This window comes from Pleurodeles waltl, chromosome 2_1, assembly GCF_031143425.1.
Source record: "Pleurodeles waltl isolate 20211129_DDA chromosome 2_1, aPleWal1.hap1.20221129, whole genome shotgun sequence".
In the NCBI taxonomy this organism is placed as follows: domain Eukaryota; kingdom Metazoa; phylum Chordata; class Amphibia; order Caudata; family Salamandridae; genus Pleurodeles; species Pleurodeles waltl.
In genome coordinates, this window is record NC_090438.1 from 603,929,485 (window position 1) to 603,944,646 (window position 15,162).

At 42.8% G+C, this 15,162-nt stretch overlaps 1 protein-coding gene across 1 annotated transcript in view; it reads left to right on the forward strand.

Annotated features, from left to right (window-relative positions):
* ANLN (anillin, actin binding protein) overlaps positions 1-15,162 on the forward strand; it is a 207,525-nt gene that overhangs the window by 145,225 nt on the left and 47,138 nt on the right. Inside the window, 2 exon segments of the mRNA XM_069215555.1 lie at positions 5,446-5,481; positions 5,864-5,885. Of these exon segments, the coding sequence (XP_069071656.1) occupies positions 5,446-5,481; positions 5,864-5,885 (58 nt within the window).

Here is a 15,162-nt window from a genome sequence, read left to right on the forward strand (position 1 = left end):
GGCTCATCGGTACTTTTTTTTTTTTTAGGTTCAGAGGTGTCTTGTTTCGGTTTTGATTGGCGAACCTATGCAGCGATTGAGGTCTCGATGTGTGTAACAATTGTGCGCAAATAAAACAGTGTAAATCGGGGGCTTTCGCCCTGTGACTCTGATCATGTGAATCACATTTTTTAAGCCCTGACATTGCTCTTAAAGGTTCGTGTTGTGCATGTTATTCGTAATACAATCAACATTGTACCAGGCATCATGTTGTTATGCACTTGCTTGGGTACATTCCATCACTTGTGGCAGTTATTGTTTTCCTATAGTCATTAGTTAGAAGAATCGAAAGCTACTGATGGTTCTTGCAGTTACATCGTTTGTCCTCGGGCAGTTGCACCCATTGTTTTATTTGGAGGTGGGGGGCGTCTCTCCCATCCCATGTGTTTTTGCTTACTGTTGATTTCCAGTTGAAACGGAATGCTAGGTTGCTAATGCCTGTGACAGGGGTCTTGCATGACTTCTTGCTGGTGCCCTTGTTGAACCAGATGAACTATATATGTGACATATCAGCAGTTCCACAGACATGATGCTCGTTTGTCCTTTTTATGATGTCACCTGTGTTTAATAGCAAATACTCAAGGCCTTTGGGAGGACTTATTAAAGAGATGAATTAGTGCAAAAGGTTAGAAACTGTTATCCTTTATTTAACTGGACCTCATTTTTTTTCAGTTCCTGGGGCCGATAATATTCCATTCCATTACAATGCTCGTGGAACTCTTAATTCTCTAGACGACAGATTCATTTCACTGTTTACCTTTCATTCCTTTTCCACATAAATGTTTCACTGCACTACATGAAACAAAGGCATTTGATTGTATGCTAGGCTTGAGTGCAAGCCTATCCCTAACAAGGCTTCCTAATTCATTGTTCCATTTACTCATCGAGAGAGCTTTACCTCATAGTGACTATTCCAATATTTTACAAGATCGCAGCTTGTTAAAGGTTTTTTGGATGTCTCAATGTTTAATCAATCCCCGTGTTGTTTATTAAAGTATGTTCATAGATTTAATCCTGAAACGAAAAAGTCACCCCATTACCAGATGATCACTTTATTTAATGACACGTGAAATGGAAAGTTAGCAGTGGTGTCTTCTTTCTCTGTCTACACTTGCATTCTGGCCGACTTCCTCTAAAAGAGAGAGCTGTCTGCAGAGGTCACCACAATTTGGGCCACATTGTCCATTTTCTTTTTAACCTGCTTCCAGCAGAGCTACCTGAGTCACAAACAATTTCAGAGCCACTTGAGTGACCCCAGCAAGCAAGACATGCTCTGTCTTGAAGCAGCTCTGCTCCCTATCATCCAACAAGGTGAGCATCCTCAGCATTAGTAGAGTAGCCGGCCATGCAGAAATCAGCTAGGGTGGCCACATTTTTTTGTAGTTCAAAACAAACATTGGCGCAAAGCCACTAGGTCTGACTTTAATATGCTATTGCATGCAGGCGCAGGCACCCAGCAATGCTCACTTGTTAGCATATTAAAGTTTGCCCTGTTGGTTTTGGCACGAAATGCCCTTTTGGGTGGTGATGCCTCTGTACATTTTGCGGTTTGCTTTAGCTGCAATGTTAAGTCAAAGTTGGGTAGAAGGTATTTTTTTCTAGCCCTCACGTACAGCATCGTTTGCTTTAACCAGTAGCAATTTAATTTTCTGTTTTGAATAACAGTTTTAAATACTTTACACGTGATTTTTTTCTTGTTTAGCACCTCTGCAGAGCTCCACGTTTTCCAAAGATTGACCTTATCCAGTTCATACTCGCCTTGGTATGAATCTCAGTGTACTCACTAAGTCATTTGTGTACCAGTGCCCTGTACTACATTGAGCGGTCAGTACGAGTTAATTAATGACTGCTGAAATTTAAACCTCAAAATTACAAATTGGGTTCGTATTTTCCAAATTATAATAAAAACTTAACTCACGCTGTACTACAGTTTTTTTGTAAAGTATAAAGTACAGAGTGCTGGGCACAGTGATGAATACACCAAAAGCTAAAGCAAACCTCACGAATTAAGCCTTGTTTTAAGAGCAATATTTACACACAAATGGTGGTAGGCGTTGGTGATTTAAGTCCTTAAGGAGCACTTTGGTTAACAGGCTTTCACCTATTTCACACTGTAGAACCTCTTTTCTAGTAACTTTGCCGTTACCTCCTGTGCCTAAGGGATGTTGTGCGGATGTTTGTGAATGCTTGGATGTTTGGATGCAATTGTAAACCGATTCTGTGTTGGGTTGTCTCTATTTAATGTTTTCGAGATTGGCCATGAAGTTGTGGAGCAGTGTTTTAAGTAAAACGATGACATATAGGCTTGCTTTTTAGAAGCTATTTATCTCTATTTGCAGCTTTTCAGCCAGGGAATTTGAGAACAGGTGCACTCTTTAACATGTACTCAAACTAGTTTCTCCTTGCAGTATTTTAATGAAATTGGACTTACTAGTACGCCCGGAGCACTTTTCTACAGGCGACCTGACGCTACATGTGCATGCTTTTGTATGTTTGTTATATTCCCCAGAGCCATTTGCTGTAGCCCGAAGATAAGACCTTTTCTGTGTTTCTGTTGAAAATGCTTTTAAACCCGTAACACAATTTTTGTCAGGTTCTTTAGCTCAAGCTCACGTATGTGAGGGAAGGGGTCTTCTTTAGTCTAGTTGACAACTTTTTCGAAGAAATCACATTTGTCAACCAAATGTCAGGGTTTGGTGAGTTTATAGCAGAGAGACAGCCTGTGCCTTGATTTGCATCAGTCTCCCTTTTCTCTGCAGGGCTATACAACTGAAGAAAATCCTCGTCTTCTTTCTGTCTCTTCTATTTCCTTAGTTCTATGAAAATAAATGTAATGATCCCAGATTTGATAGCGCTAAGCATCTACTCCTAGATCGCAGGAAAGGTCACCCCCCTTTTTTTTTTTTTTTTTTTTTTTTTTTAACTTGATTGAATTCAACAGTGAAACGTAGCCCATAAGGTATACTCTCAGTTCACAGTCCAAAAAAAATAAATGAAAGTGGAGTAACTAACATTTTCTCTCAGCAAACCTCAAGCCAAATTTAGGAATCGATACTTGTGAAATAAACCCCTAAGATGTGAAATGGTTGCAGTTGTTCCCTGCGCAATCAACCATAATTTGCCTTTTGCTTACCCTTATTCTGTGCCTTTGTACCCTTAATGCCGTGAACTGCCCTATGTATCTTACATTTTCCCAATGTGACTTCACTTTTGCTGTGATAACCACTGACGTGGTAACACACCGATCTGATGTAAGCATCAGGTCTCACTGACGTCACGCTTCAATCGTTTCAATATCTGGGTGCGCCAGCATGTCAGTTGATTGATTCTTCAATGTGGTGTCAGCATGTTTGTTCAGATGTCACAGTATTCGATGTCAGGGCATCATAGATGGTTCAGCCATATAGTTCAGACTCGTAATATTAAAACTGCCTGACCCTTACTTCAGGCAGGACGTTAATTTGAAACAACCCTCTCCCATCACTTTTTTCTGCCATGGACCACTCGTGCTATCTTCACTTGCAATTGCAGTCAATAGTACCATCGATACTGGCATTGCTGATATATACTATTCTGTTACAGGGAGTCCTCAGAGACTGTAGTTAAGAGGGCACTAACCCTTAAGGTTTGCCCCTACGAACTCCAGATTTTTACAAGAAACTACCTAGAGTTATGCGTGGGGTGATATAAAGGTGGATTTATATAGTCTTTCTCTTTGTAATAACCAGTCTGTTGCACTGCAAAACTAAAATTGGCCCAAACATTTACTGTGTTATAGCTGAAACTAGAATTTTCTACCTTCTGTTCAACATAATGAGCCTTAAAAAGCCTATATAAGATATGTGACCTGTTGACGGCTCGCTAGGAGCAGGTTGAACAGGCAAATCTTGATGTGCTGCAATGAATTCGAACTGTGTAACTATGCTTAACTCAATGTAGTCTTTCTTAGTCATAGGGCAAGTTTTACCAGCTGAAACACTTGGTTTGTAGTCAATTTCTTTGTATGTAAAGTTGATGCTGTCCTGCATCCTCAGTTTCATTTCGCCGGATAATTTGTATTTCACAAAGCTTTAGGAAAGCAGTACATTTGGTCCAAACAGATAGGTCAGAATGAACCTACCCAGTTCTCTCATAGAGGTCATGAGTTTGCGATTATACAAGTTAAAAAAAAAAATGCTGAGCACTGTAGTGATCAAACACATCCCAAACTAAATGGCACAGGTTTAAGGCCTCTTGTTCCAAAGAGAAGCAGTAGTGCCCCTTGTTTTCAGCATGATCTCTGACGGAAGGCGGCATGTGAAAGTCTAGCCCATGAGGCTGGGCAAAAGACTTCCGAACAAGAGTATTAATACTCTAGGCTAGGTTTGACAATGACTGGCCCTCTTTGACTATTGAGGCCGCAGCCACTCAAATTTAAATATTTTACAAGTTAAGGAATTGCCCGAGGAAGAAACCTATCCATAAGAACTCACGAAAGTTTACCTATGGCGGGTAACCTCACAGAAGCATTTCTTAATGTGCTCTAGACCTGGTGTCCCTTATTCACGCTTGTGCTGCCTTCCGTTTTTTTAAGCGGATCCTAGTTTGCTGACGTGAACTGACCGTGTGGTTTTTTTATTTTTTATTTTCCAGACTGCACCTCCCATACAGTACTTGTGCGTTGCAATGGGGAAAAGTGCAGTTAGAGCTCCTCTGATGTGGTAGTGCCTTAAAAATCCACCAATATGTGCAAACTTCACTTTTTGCAAATAGAGAATGTGAATGTTTACCTTTCCATTTCCAGTAAATGGAGATGCAGATTAATGGTTCAGAAGCATTATTCTCATTCCAGATGCTTTCATCGCCCCCATATTTTAATAAGGTTTTTTTGTAGGTACCTTACAGCAGTAGGTTGACATGCATCTAAAAATAAAATCCTGGCCCTGTTCCTAAATTTTGAGTTTACCTTGTTTCACCAAATAGTTATTATTTAAGTCATTTAAGACGTGTTGTTTTGGAAAGCATTTCGTTTTAGCAGGCTAATGTTCTGTATTTTGTTTCTTGGGGACGTAAACCTCCAGTCCTCCGCACCTCTTGCATTTGCAGCAATCTGTTTTCAGATGACATGTATTTCACATGTACTTAAATTCAGCTGTTCTACCGCTTTTCTAAACAAAAACATATAAATGTTTACTTCTTGTACCTTTTCAGTGTATTAGGCTATTTAATACAAATATATGGATCATTTGATATCCAGATTACATGTGTAATTTACATATTTAAATATTAGGTATTTATTCATTCGAGTTTCTATATCAAACATACGCCAGCATAGCTTGCAAGGCAGTGTCGCACATAGACGTAGCAATTGTCTTCAGCAACCACCATCGTGAAACGTTTTAGAATTTGTTCTGTTGTGTTTTTTAGGCTATTACACCAAAAAGGCTGTTGACGTCGATAACTGTAAGTAATATTGTGCTTGCTTTAGAAATGTATGGGGACATTTAGTTTTAACCTTTAGTGTACTGTTTAAATATAATAATGGCGGTTTTAATTTTCTCTCCGTAAATTCGAATGCCTGGGTTTATTCCGTTGACCTATTGTAAGCATCTTACACTATCTTGTGGAACAGTGGAAAGTTTTCTCTGGCAACAATACCAGTTGTTTGAAACCGAAGGCGGTAGGCATAGGGCGATTTATGTATACTATATAGTTTCACAGAAAGCGCCAAATAACACGCATGGTCTATTGATGTCAAAATTGTAAAATTGATTTTTCGTGTTTTTTTATTTTTTATATATTTTTTTTCTTCTGACAAATGTGTTTTTTTTCCCCCCCACTACAGAAGAGTAACGTACATACACCAGGTAACTGTGCATGCTTACATGTGAAAAATATTAAGTTGTTTTGAAATATTTTCTTGTACAGTACTTTTTGCCAAGAATGTTCTGCTTCCAAATGTTTAGGTACTGTTATTTTCATAAAAAGAAAGCCAAAATAATTACACCTTTGTGTATTCTGCTTTTAATTTTGTGGACATTTGTACCATTTGAATAACATTTTCTGGATTGTTTTAGTGAGTATATAATGGGAATCTGTCCTTACACTTCCTGCTTGCCACTTAAAGTCGCTATTTTGATCAGGTCGGGCTCTAGTGGTTTGATTTCCACCAGCTTCAGTCCCTCCTTAAGCAGCTTATGCTGGTGGGCCAAAGGCCACATGTGCTTCTTATCTTTCTGTATAAATCCCACACAAAATTCTGCTATAATTATCCATGTATACGCATTATGGGCCAAGTATACCCTCTACTCCTCCCCCTCTCCCTCTAAAGGCAGCAGCAGGCCCCTAAAGAACGTTTGTGGCACCATGAACTGCATAAAGAATTGCTCTTGGAGTCAACAGAAGGCAAAGCGACAGAAGCCTTGCAAGTCCTTTTGACTTAAGTGGAGCAATTGAAGCTGCCATGCCTTCTGCCAAAGTCTCCTTTTCCTTCTGTCCTCACTAATACCTCCCATTCCCCAGTAGTAAAGAAGCACCTCACACAAGCAGGGTTGAGGGAGGGTGATTGTTAGAATCATTTACAAGCTAAAAACTCATCATCCTGAGCTCATGGCTCCTTTGTTGTTGTACAGGGCTACTCACACCCTTTTCTTTTCCATCCTCCTGCCCCTCTTGTTTCTCCAAAATTATTGCTGGATGAAATGCTTGTGGATGTGTTAAGTTCCTTGACACCAGTGTTATTTAAACTACTAATTTATAGTCATTGCTTTGCATAAGAGAAAATGGAGTATCATATTTATACATCTGTTCATTCTGATGGAAAATTCTAATCGCTGATTCTGCACCTTTAAAATAATCCTATGCGTCAGAGGGGATATGGATTTTTGAACTACAGTTGTCCCTGTGCATCCGCAGATTGCACCATCTGACTCCAACAGTCTTTCACTGTCCTGGAATAGACTGTGCTGTGCCATATTTAGGGGTCATTCCTCTGTGCAAATGTCAGTCTCTTTCTTTCCTCACCTCTTGATATGAATCCTACTTCTGCTGTACTGACCCCAAAATTCAATGGCAAACGTGTACAGAGAAAATGCCCACCCCCTGGCCTCTGTCTGCCTGCTCACTGAAACCTGTCTCCCTCCAAGAACACAGGTTTCAAACCACACAGTGACTTCTTGAAGCAGATCTGCATGATGCCTGCTTATGGTGGCTCAATCTGGTCACAATTCAAAGTCATGCAACAAGTGCTCCCTGATGGTCCCGAAGGGGATCAAGAAACAGGAAGCAAAGCTGTGCATCCAAAGATCCTAATCTGCTGGCATTGTCTGACTGTGCTCCATCCCAAAACTGTTTTTGCTGTGCCTGAGTTTAATGGGCAGTCATCAACCCCACAGTAAATAGATAGCTTTCAAAATGCTATGCTGCAAATCTTAAAGCCCATGCAGACTTCCTTGGTTTGCGTTCTGCCACAAGGCGTTCCAGGGGCCACCAGTTGCGCTTCTGCCTGCGCCTCATTCCCACAGGTCAACTGACTCTGCAAGGCTGCCATCTCATCCCTTGTCAGTGCCAGCCTAATGCGCTACTCTGCCCCCTAGAGCTACATTAGGCACTTTTGTCTTGGCTACACTGGTGCAGACTCAGATTTCAGGAGTGCCTGTGGCGGATCTGGTTCCTTCTCTGATGTGGAGCAGATGTCTTCTTGTGCCAGGCTTCTGGTGTGCTAAGAGTCTCCAAAGAGCAACCCCCAACATTGGAAAGTGATCCCCAGTCTATCCCTCAAAGCTAGTGCTGTACCAGGTTAAGAGGCCCCGTTTGTCTCCCATTCAAACTCCGTTGACATTTTTCTGATGGATACTTGTAACTGCAGATTCTGATGATCAGGCCTTTCTCACCCAAAATCTGACCCAGAAAGCTTAGTGCCATAAGCATACATGAGTAAGATCAACTTGAGAGCATTCTGTTCTGCACTTCCAAACAGGGAGTTAAGCGCCTTGACACTTCCTTCACAAGAGTATTTTCTTCCTCCAGTTTGGCTACATGGTCCCTGAATGTGTTCTGCCTATTAGGCTGTTAGACGCATCCTCTTTGGAACATGGCCAGTGTAATCCTGCTGGCTGATTTCGGATAAACAAGATGCTGCCAAATACTTATTACAGTCTGGTTTAGACTGCATGTACCATGCCATGGGCAGCAGTGTCTTGATCAGGCTTCTTGCCTGAATGAGATACTAGGTTTATGGCAAAATCCAGGAAACTCTAAAGGACATGCCTTGTGATAGATCCAGGATCTTTGTGCAAAAGGGTGACTATGCTAGAGTGTTTCAAAGACACCTTTGTTGTTGCTCACTCTCTTGGTTAGCCCTAGCCAGTCTGCCATATTCACCAGAAATACATAATGGTTAGAACCTACTGGTTTAATCTTGCCTTTCAACAGCAGCATCCCTCATAACCAGTTCAGCAGTTGTCCAGGGTTTTGCAGGCTGAGAGGGCGCACTGGTAGAGGCTGCAGGCCCCACCAAGAGCAGTAATCTTCCATATTCTGACACCCTCTACAATGGCTTTTAAGCAGATTTGTTTTCCCTTTGTAGGACTATGCACAGCTGGAATGGCACAGGTTTCGATTTTGCCTACCCAGCTGGACATCCATAATTTCAAATCCGTCTGTTACAAAGGGTATGCCCTACCATTGATTTCACGTGCTGACACCATGCGCTAGCCTTCTGCAGGAAGTAAAATGTGCTTGGTGAAAGAGGTAATTGAGAAGATGCCTGACTGAAATGAACAAGAGCGCCCCCCCCCCCCCTTAATTTCTGTGCACTAGAAGGATGGAGAGCTCAGACCGATTTTTGGATCTTACTCCTGAATGCCTTCTTACAGATGGATAAACTCAAAATTATCCTTTGCCTGGTTCTTTGAGCCCTGGATTTGCACAAGTGGATAGGGATAGTATTCTGGATTTGCAGTACACATTATGTAATAGATTTCTAGCAGCTGATTTCTCACTTTTTAAATATTTCCCAAAGCTCACTGTATCTGAAAGTTTTTTTTTTTTTTTTTTCAGCAGAACTTTGGTGCGACTAACTGTGGCCACTGCAGGGGTGTGGAATTTAATAAAATGTCTACTTGTCCATGGGACAGGTTGCTTCTTAAATCTACTTGTCCTGTAAAAAATAATCTACTTGTCCCTTTGGTGTCATGTAGTGCGGCGACAATTTATGGAAGCAATCTCAGCTCTGGCAATAGCCTCTCTAATTATGCCAGGGCTACTACAATAGGAGGAATACTTGCAATTTCAATCCTTACTATAACAATTTCCCTATTTTGCCACCTTTCCACAGATCTACATACCGGGGTTCAGGGAAGCAGTAATCAATAGTTTCAGGGCTGGAATGCCTCGGAGTCTGCAAACCTACAAACTTGCATGTTTTAAAGATTTTCACCCACTCTTCTCTAATCTTTTCCCATAATGAGAAAGGTTGGAAATTTACTCCTGACAATGGCAGAAGTAGAAGATTTCCCAGGGGTGGGGAAAAAAGTGGTTGGAGGGAAAGTGAACTTGTAAACACTCAATAGATTTTAACTTAAATCTACAAATGCATATTTGCTAGTGCTAAAATACAGTTCACAAATAGCTTTACTGTGAGTGATGCGTTCTGCTCTTCCACAAGGAGCATATTGGCACACAAAACAATTTTCTTCAGTGCCAGGAACACCTGTGGCAATCAGTGGCTTAATAAAACTCCCTTGAAGAGAACATGGAGGGGCCCTTTCCAGACTCACTCAGGGCAGGTGCTGTGCTGAGGGGGACACCTGGAGAAGGGCTGTCTGGCCTTTGTTACGCCTCTGGTGGCAAAGTGCTTTTTTTAGACCAATAACTTGTTTTATTTGTGCCAGTGTTTGTTACAATGGTGAAGGCCTTGCAGCTCACAAAACAATGAAGTGCTACAAAAGCCAAGTCAAATCAAGACATGCATTGACAAAATCAAAAGGCTCTCAAAAAATGTTGGATCGTTTGGCTTTGCAAGTGCTTGTTTATTTTCATGCTTTCCATAATATTGTTGAAAATGGTTACACTGATTTTTCCATTAGGAATATTTTTGGGAAATACTAGCATGTGTCAACACAGTTTACTAAATGATGCTTGAAAAACATAGCACCTAACATTTCATAGTAACAAAACGTTTTTGTTTTTTTCCTACTTGCATTTGACCATTTTATTTTTAAAACAAAGAATCATTACTCTTGCTTACAAGCTTTTGCAAACATTTGCATCTAAGCAGAGAGCATTCTGGGAGCATTATACTTAACCTCATAATGTTAAACCTTTCAAACCTTTACTTTTTTTATTTTTTATTTTACTGGAACCAGTTAGTAGTGCAGTTTAAACTTAAAACGTTGAATTACAGCACTCACCCTAAAAATGAAGGCTCTTAATCAATGAACCATAAGTACAAGTTGGAACAGTATTAACATATGAACACACACAGTACCTCATCGTGGACAGTTCCCTTCTCTGTATACTGGCAGCCAAAGGGTTTGTGTTGTAAGGGGTTGGGCCTACTTGTCCCAAGGACAAAATAAACATGAAAACTTGTTGCACTTGACCCCCAACAATATGTCCCGGGCGTTGTGATGTGCGGGGCACACATTAGCGCCACTCCTGCACACTGATGTTTGTTCATTCTTTCCATGCCATTGAATGCATATTAAGTTCCCTTTGTGAAGTTTCTTCAATGCATAAGAGATGTCACCCCTTAAAATGACCTGTTTCAAGCCCTGTAGTAACTGACGCAAACCTCCAGTCCCGCTGCTAGTGAAAACATCACACACCTCAGGAACTGTGCGACAACCTCACCCACTTTTTCCACGAAAAGATCGCAACAGTATACAGAAACGTCAAACCCCAACCCACACCTATGGAATTACTTCAGGAAAATACGCCACCACCGTAACTGGCATGAACCACACACTGACCACCTGAAGCATCCTCTCCACCCAGGACATCAACTCTACCATGAAATCCATCCACTTTGGAGCTCCCACAGACCCTTGCCCGCACCACATCTTCAACCTTGAAAACCAAAAGGATCGACTAGGAACTCACCACCATGATCAGCACCTCTATCGTCACTGCAGCATTTCCTGAGGCCTGGAAACGCATCAAAGTCAGACCTCTACTCAAACAAACCTCTGCTGACCCCAGCGAACCCAAAAACTACCTGCCAATCTCCCTTCTCCTATTTCCAGGGAAGGTACTGGAAAAGATCAACAAGCCACGCATGACCTACCTGGAGCAGAACCAGCTACTCAAAGCCTCCCAATCTGGCTTCGGCAGCAATCACAGCATCAAAACTGCCCTATTTACAGCCACCGATGGCATCTGAATCTTCCTCAGCGGAGGAGAAACCGCAGCTTTGATCCTTCTCGCCCTCTCAGCAGCCTTTGACACTGCATCCTACCACATGCTAATCGAAAGACTTCACCACATCGGCATCCAAGGGAACACACTCGGATGGATCACCACCTCCTTCACTGGAAGAACCCAGAGTATCCACTTTTCACATCTGAACCCAAGAAGATCACTGGCAGTGCCCCCCAGGATTCATCACTCAGCCCGCACTCTTCAACACAGATAGGACACCACTGGCCAACATCTTCAGATCCCACTGTCTCAACAATATTTCTTATGCAGATGACGCCCAACTCATCCTGTCACTCAACAACCCCTCCACCACCAGACCCTGTTTTTCTCTCGCAGCACTCATCACCCAATACCCTAGTTAAGCTATTCTCCGTGAGTCAATCTAATCCCAGAACATTTCGTATCACTCCTCTCGACAGGGAATTTAGGCAGGTTGAAACCTTTGGCAAACTTGTTTTCTTCAAAAAATCTAGTCCTCTTATCTTTTAACAACAGTTGGGACTCTACTCCCCTCAACATTTGGAATTCAGTGGCGTAAGTCTTTACTGGAGTGATGAAGACCTTTTGACTTGTTCAGGCGATTCAAGATGGTAGTGATGCTGCTAAGTTTATCATTCATTGTGGCTTGGACACCACCAATTCCATCAGCGGACCATATGCACTTGTTTTTCCATTCATTGCCATGCATGGCTGCAGTCTACTGGGTTCTCAGGTGATGTCCAGTCTTCCCTGATTGACCTGCCCTTTGAAGGTTCCCTTGTTGGGAACAAGGCCGATTCTGCTCTAGAATGTTTACCACTTGCCCGCTTGTAACTGAAACCGTTACAGTGCTTCTTTTGTGCATTTGGCCAAGTTACCCCATACCACCAGCCTCTTAAGACACCACAACTAACCCAGCAGTTTTACAGTCAAAGTCAAGGTGCCCATGGCCAAGGTCAATGGGCCGCCCAGTCTACCTCTCCTTCTGGAGCCCCAGCTGCCAAACCTCTTTAGCATGTCCTCACACAAGCACATCAACCCATTGGTAGGCAGAATCACATATTCTACCTGGGTTGGTGGGCAGTAACTCGAGACTGGTAGGTTCTACCAGTTGTCCTTGGAGGTTACACCTTATGCTTCCTTTCTTCCCTGCCTCACCTTCTACCATTTCTCCTGCGACTGACAGAGGACCACCTGTCCATTTTTGTAGCAGGAAGCACAAGCCATCTTGGTAGAAGAGGCTATCAAGAGGGTGCCTGCTCTAGGTTCTGGTTGTTATTCCAGCTACGTTGATGTTGCATAGAAAGTTGCACCCGTGCCCTCTCAATGTCTTCCTCTTGATGGAGAAATTTTTAATTTTGACCTTAGCCCAGGTCTTGTCTGCCCTTGATCCCAGAAACTAGATGGTGACGTGGTACCTGCATGACACCTACTTCCTTGTACCCGTCCTACCAGCCGACCACCACCTGCAGTTAGTGGTAGGACAGGAGCATTTTCAGTTTACGATGTTCCCCTTTGGTCTCACCATTGTCCCTTGGGTATTCACAAAAGTGGTGGCAGTTCACCTTAAGAGGTCGGGGATTTGCCAGTCTTACCCTACATGGACGACTCTGTACATTACAGTTTCCAAGGGGTCTCTCACTCTGAGACGCATTCTGCCTTGAGTGGAACTCAGTACTCCTTTATGACTTTACACTGATACCACTACTGCGCTAAGTTCTCAAGAAGATCTGAACCGACCGGGCCCAAGTCATCTTAGAGGCTCCAGACTGAGCATGAATAGTATGGTATCTAGAACTTCTGGGCAAAAGTGTCTGCTCAACGATCAGGCTTCCACTCTGGGAGGATCTGTAGTTACAGCAGAAAGGTTGGGTTCTTTTACACCCTTCCCAATGTTTGTTTTACTGGGCAGGTACACGCAGGCTTTCCTTAACTTGGCTGGCAAGACTTTTCGAAGTGTACCTTAAAGCTTCCTCATCTCAGGCAATGCATGAGGGACAGGATGCGGCAAAGTATGTAATCTGATTAGGCCTGTATACCACTGATTACATTGGCAGGGCTGTTCGCACCTATATCGTGCGTTGTAGGCACTCATGGATGAGAAACGGATTTTCTGGTTGATGTGTAGGCCTCCCTGTTGGATATACCTTTTGATGAGTCCAGACACTTTTGGAGGAAAAGTGGACTTTCCAGTTGAGACTTAATGACAGACAAGCCTCTCCGCAGTGTTTGGGGTTACTGATGCCTGTGAAACAGTTTCCTCATCAATTCTGAGGCTATTCCAGTGGGCTAGCCGATAATCAATGTCTGCCTTCCCTACCAGTACTACCAAAGTCCGTCCAGTCCTTTCAGTGTCAGACATGGCATCGGCAGACACTGCACAAGGCAGCAGGGTCACCAGTCCTCCTGTTCTGTATCTCCTGATGCAATGGCTACAAAGCTGCTTTTACTTTTTCCATATTCACTCATTTCAGCCCAAAGGGAAGCAGGATTCATCATTTCCTCCCTGGCTAGGGATGCATTACGGCTGACAATTTGGTCTTTTAGATCATGCAAAGGGGCTATGACCTGCCCTTCATTTTCTTCCTGCCCCATCTTGCTCTCTGGCCAGAATTAATTTCAGGTGAACATTTGCCAATCCTCATGCAAGTAGTGAATCTTTTACTCTCCATAAATGCCATTGAATGGATACTAGCCTCGAAGGAAGGCATTACAAAAAAAGAGGGGGGTCTCAGCCTATCCGGGACCTTTGTCCTTCTGAAGAAAGGAATTCAACTGACAGATAAAAAATGCTCATGTTGGCTCAGATCCCATCAGCTCCATCCTGGGACATTGGTTCTTGTCCCTAGACCTGATATTGAGATGTAGATAGGGTAGGTAGATGGGTAAGTAGGTAGATAGCTTCAGACCCACATGCATTACCTATGGTTTAGAGTGGACCAGGAAAATTTCCAATTTACTGTCCTCCCATTTGGTCTTACTTCAGCCCCTTTGGTGTTATAGAAAGTGATAGTGCTGGTGCGGTCTATTTTCAAAGTTCATGTAGTCCATTACCTTGAATGGCTGCTAAAGGTGCGGTCACAGTCCATTGTACCTCCGAAGGAACTCCTGGCAGCATCGGGCTTCATCATTGAGACAAAATACTACTCGACTCCATCAATGAGACTTCCTATCGTTGGAGTAAATGTGAACACAGTGGCAATCATTGCATTTTCTCCACTGCAGGACTTTCTGGGTGTGATCCTAATGTTTTTGGATCAATCCTAGATCTCAGTTAGGCCAACCACCTGGGTGGGTCCCTGACACCTGGGCAGTCTAACTGAGCAGGTGCCATCTCATGCTAGGGTATTGCAGTGTGTCTTTGAACACTGGGAGGAGTCATGGCTACATCTGTTTGCTTCCCATCTGGAATGTGCACTGTGAGCAATTTGAGGCACTGGACTTTCTTCTAAGGCACTCATCGGAGACTCATTCCGGCTGGAATGTAATGAAGCACGCCTTTCAACCAATATCTCTTCTACCTCCATTTCTGGCGATCAGGAACGACCCAGGCCATCTTGATTGGCATGGACAGGGCTAGAAGAGTGTGGTACCCAGACTTTCCGAGCCTGAGCATTTTCTCTCTGTTTCCTGTTCATATGGACCTCCTGTGTCAGCAGCAGGACAGGGTCATGATTTTGAGTCTCCACTACTTAGACCTCCATACATGAGGATTGAATAGTGACAGATGAATGCGTTTGAATT